This window comes from Aedes albopictus, chromosome 3 (assembly GCF_035046485.1).
Source record: "Aedes albopictus strain Foshan chromosome 3, AalbF5, whole genome shotgun sequence".
In the NCBI taxonomy this organism is placed as follows: Eukaryota; Metazoa; Arthropoda; class Insecta; order Diptera; family Culicidae; genus Aedes; species Aedes albopictus.
Window position 1 is genome coordinate 105850148 of NC_085138.1, and position 3946 is coordinate 105854093.

Sequence of the window (3946 nt, forward strand, 5' to 3'; positions counted from 1 at the left end):
GGTTAAAATAGGGTCGAACTGTCATTTTATCGATTGAACTGTCATTCTATCCACAAAAATTAAAACTGTTTTGTTTATTTAACTATCAAAACAAAGGTATTGCAACGCAATAAAATCACGTTAGGTATACTCAGAAAATTCAAAAAGGCTATAGAAAATAGCAATATTTTATTCACTAAACAACCCAATTAGTCTGATAGAGGTACTGAGAACCATTATGAAACCTCATATCTTTTATTTTAGTTTTAAAATGGTTTGAAGAACCACTTTTAGTCTATTTGGCATACTTTGTTACATGGGATAGGTAAAACGATATGCTTGGATTGCTTTAATAAAATAAATCATTGGAAATTTCTCTACTAACGCATTTCAATAAACAGTACTCTATTGGCATTATTTTATACATGCTGTTTAAAAATGTAACTCAGTTTTCAACATTTAATATCATTCAATCAGTTAAATCATTCTCTCGAATGGGATCGTCCTTACGGCAGCTACGAGCAATTTTTCTTCCCACAACGCTATCGTACAACGTCGGCGAAAGACCATGGGGCTCACTAACTTTTACTGCAACGTCTGCCTTTTGCAATACATGACCCGGTTCAACATCACTGCCGAAAACTAGTGATTTGCCCAACTTACTGTGACAAGCAATTTCCGCTTCCAAAAGTTTGCGATCATCCACCGTTACCGATTTTAAGGCTTGACCAAGTTCGTCCCGGTTGTAATCCGACTCGAGCAAAACTTGTGCGCAAATTTGCTGTATCTGGTGACTTTCCCGGACACAACCGATGTTCTCCACCGCTCGAATGTATCTGACCAGTCTACCGAATTCTGCTGGATCTAGGGACGCCTGGTGATCCGTTCCCTTCCAGCTTTTGTCCAGCGTGAAATGACGTTCGACGATACGTGCTCCCAAAAGTACGGAAGCTACGGTAATCTGCAGCCCGAGCTCATGTCCTGAGTAACCAATGATGAATTCTGGAAAATGGCGCTTGTACAATGGGATCAGATTGAGGTGTGCCTCTTTAGGAGGCGTGGGATAAGCCGAAATGCAGTGCAGAAGTGCCGTGGAGGTATCGCGAAGAATTTGATGAATCCGCTGGACTTGAGCCCACGATTGCATTCCGGTTGAAACGACTAGGGGCATATCGGCGAGCGCGGCTTGTCTCAGCATGGGAAGATTATCGGCATCGCCGGAACCAATTTTTATGAAAGGTACCTCCAAGTCTACCAGTTGTTGCAGAGAGACTGGATCCATTGCTGACGCAGTGAACATAATATCTATTTCGGAGCAAAACTCCTGTAGGGCGCGATATTCATTGGTCGAAAATTCCAAGTGCGATTTGTGCTCTCCGTAGGTTGACCCCCAAGAGTTGGGCCCCGAGTAGGATCTTTCAAGGGCATTCCGGGTAAACTTGGCGTTCAGATTAGACTTCTGGAACTTAACGCAGTCAACGCCTAGTTCCTAAGATGTGGAAATTGGAAGAAACATATAGTGTCTGATTCTATAGCGTGTACAGGACGGTGCCATTGTTTCAAACTATTGGAAATATGTTACCGTGAAGTACAAAACATGCTTTTAAACAAGCTTTTATTTTTTTTGGATCTTTCCCCGGTTTTTAGTATGGGACAACATCCGGATCAGAAAACCAACTCCAGAGGCACGTTATCCCCGATTTGGGACATGCCATTCTGTATACACAGTTTATATCAAACAAAGTACCTTAGCTTCCAAAATCATCTCTTTTGCAATTTCCAGCGAACCTTGATGATTTTGGCCGATTTCTGCTATGATAAAGACTGGATGAATTTCTCCAACAAACTTTCCACAAATATTCATGGTAATAACTGTTTTTTTTACTTTTAAGTTTTGACTCGTACTGCTTTATTCGAAGCGAGTGACTCTAATCGAGACAAATCGGTACAATACTTCATTCAATTAAAAGCCATCTTACTCTACAAATTAAACCAATGAATATCAATATCACACAAAACGCTGTGAACACGTACACACAACGATCTCAGCCCTACCGATCAATACAGATAAAGTCCAAACACGGTGACGATACAGAAGATCGTGGCATTCTTGAACTCGCCAGACGTTTGATTGTCGCACTCGGCGTCCCATCGGCAGCGAGCAATGTACTTACAACCGGCGCCTAGCTGTTGACCGAGAACAACCTGGACCACATGCTTGTACCGTTTCATTTCCAGATCTTTCACCTTCAGACTAATCTCGTCGGCCAGGGTTTTGGTCCACCGGGCTGCGTCTACGGCCGTGTAGGTTTGTCCTGGACCCCACCCACGTAAATCGCAATGAAGATTAACCATTCAAGACATTTTTAAGCCCCGAGCCAACTTACCCGTTAAAGTGTCATGAAGGACCGCGTTGATGATCTGTTTGATTTTCTCCGATTTGAACGTTTGTTCCAAAGTCGGTCGCATCTGGTACGTGTTAGGCGGGGGAGGAGTCGATTCAGCGGTGGCAGCCGCGGCCACATTAGGGTCGGGATCCGGGCAGGGCCGGTCTACTTTGAGCAGTTGTTCTTGCTGAAGCATTCTATGTTATTTTTGATTGATTTTCAATTATGTACAAAACTTTAAAAAAAAATATTAGTTTAGTTGAGAGAACATGATAGTTATGACGATCCGTTTATTTTGCGTTTTGTTTTGCTCTGCTCGTTTCCCGGGTGAGTCGTGGCTGAGAGAAAAGCCAAGCTCTCCCGAGCTGAGCCTTTATTTTATAGTATCTTTTCGCCCGGTGTTCAGCCTGGTTGGTATACAACAACATTTGCTATAATACATTTTCAGTTCAAAGCCGAATTGGCGATTGAAAATAGAGGTAGGGTAATTCGCTAATTGTTGAACACTACCCAAATGTTGAACAGTTTCTGAATATTTTATTATAAATCTTACTTAAATAATTTTCATCCAACGTAAACGTATGATGTAGATGCATATACATGTGGGACAGGATATTGCTCTAATTAATTTACAAAATTATACATATTTTATGTCAAAAAAAATTTATTGAAAATTTAGTACCGCTGGTGACGCGAAAACTACACAATTCTTAAGATTAATGTTAAGAAATTGCTGTTACGAAATAAGCTTTGCGGGCAAATCAACCACAAATATCAGAGGCACGCCATAGTTACAAGAACTGGAAGGATGTCCTTAACAGTTTAACATTGTTTAAGATCACATTTTCATTGTAATTTAATTTGAAAAAATATTTTTCTTATCACACTATCATTATGCATCCATGATCCAATTGTTGAACACTGGCATAACCAACAATGTTAGCATTACTGCTAGAATTTTTTTTTCCACTTTACCTAACCGTGCATTTCATGGTGTTTCAAGGGCATTCCAGGGATATTCTAGGGGTGTTCCAGTGAGCTTCGGAAAGATTCCAGTGGTTTTCAATGGGTTTCATGGGCATTCCAGAGTTGTTCAAGAGGAATTCAGAGTGTTAAAGGGTCCCAAGAGTATTTCAAGGCGTTCCAGGAGGTTCAGGAGTAACCCACGTGTTTTCAAGGAATTTCAGGGTAGTTCCACGGGTGTTCTTGGGGGTTGAGTTGGTCCCATGGGTTTCCAGAAGTGTTTCAGGGGCTTTTAAAGGCATACTTTTCTTATGTCGTTTTCGCTTCTAATCAAATCTTTTCAGCCATTTTTGCATCTAGTCATGTTTAAATTGATTTCAGTCCACTAGAGCTCTCTTCAAATGAGTGATTCCTTGTCATTTAAATGAATTGTCATTAGCTCGGACTAGCTGGGCACAAAACACAAAAAATCCGGAAAAAAATCCGCCAGAGTGAAAAAATATCGGATGTCGGGTCAAAGTCGGGTCAAATTTTATCAAATGTTGGACCACTGTTGGACTCACATCGGATAACTGTTGGGTCTATGTTGGGTTTGGTGGCCAAAATAAAAAGAGATG

At 41.0% G+C, this 3946-nt stretch overlaps 2 protein-coding genes across 2 annotated transcripts; both read right to left on the bottom strand.

Moving 5' to 3' along the window:
- Positions 1 to 382: 382 nt before the first annotated feature.
- LOC109400878 (sialic acid synthase) lies at positions 383 to 1861 on the bottom strand. Its single transcript, XM_019673362.3, has 2 exons — positions 1727 to 1861; positions 383 to 1468 (listed from the first exon to the last, which is right to left on the bottom strand). The coding sequence occupies exons 1-2, from the start codon at positions 1841 to 1843 to the stop codon at positions 449 to 451; spliced, it is 1137 nt and encodes a 378-aa protein (XP_019528907.3). The 5' UTR covers positions 1844 to 1861; the 3' UTR covers positions 383 to 448.
- Positions 1862 to 1917: 56 nt separating this feature from the next.
- On the bottom strand, positions 1918 to 2692 carry LOC109416755 (dynein light chain Tctex-type protein 2B). Its single transcript, XM_019690810.3, has 2 exons — positions 2367 to 2692; positions 1918 to 2294 (listed from the first exon to the last, which is right to left on the bottom strand). The coding sequence occupies exons 1-2, from the start codon at positions 2560 to 2562 to the stop codon at positions 2038 to 2040; spliced, it is 453 nt and encodes a 150-aa protein (XP_019546355.3). The 5' UTR covers positions 2563 to 2692; the 3' UTR covers positions 1918 to 2037.
- Between the last annotated feature and the right edge of the window lie 1254 nt (positions 2693 to 3946).

What these genes read in the sequence shown, in the direction of transcription:
- LOC109400878 (XM_019673362.3), bottom strand. Translation starts at nt 1,843, where the DNA reads ATGAATATTTGTGGAAAGTTTGTTGGAGAAATTCATCCAGTCTTTATC. An exon ending in AGATGATTTTGGAAGCTAAG is followed by an intron (nt 1,469 to 1,726) that starts GTACTTTGTTTG and finishes TCCACATCTTAG; the next exon opens with GAACTAGGCGTTGACTGCGT.
- LOC109416755 (XM_019690810.3), bottom strand. Translation starts at nt 2,562, where the DNA reads ATGCTTCAGCAAGAACAACTGCTCAAAGTAGACCGGCCCTGCCCGGAT. An exon ending in CCTTCATGACACTTTAACGG is followed by an intron (nt 2,295 to 2,366) that starts GTAAGTTGGCTC and finishes GGTGGGGTCCAG; the next exon opens with GACAAACCTACACGGCCGTA.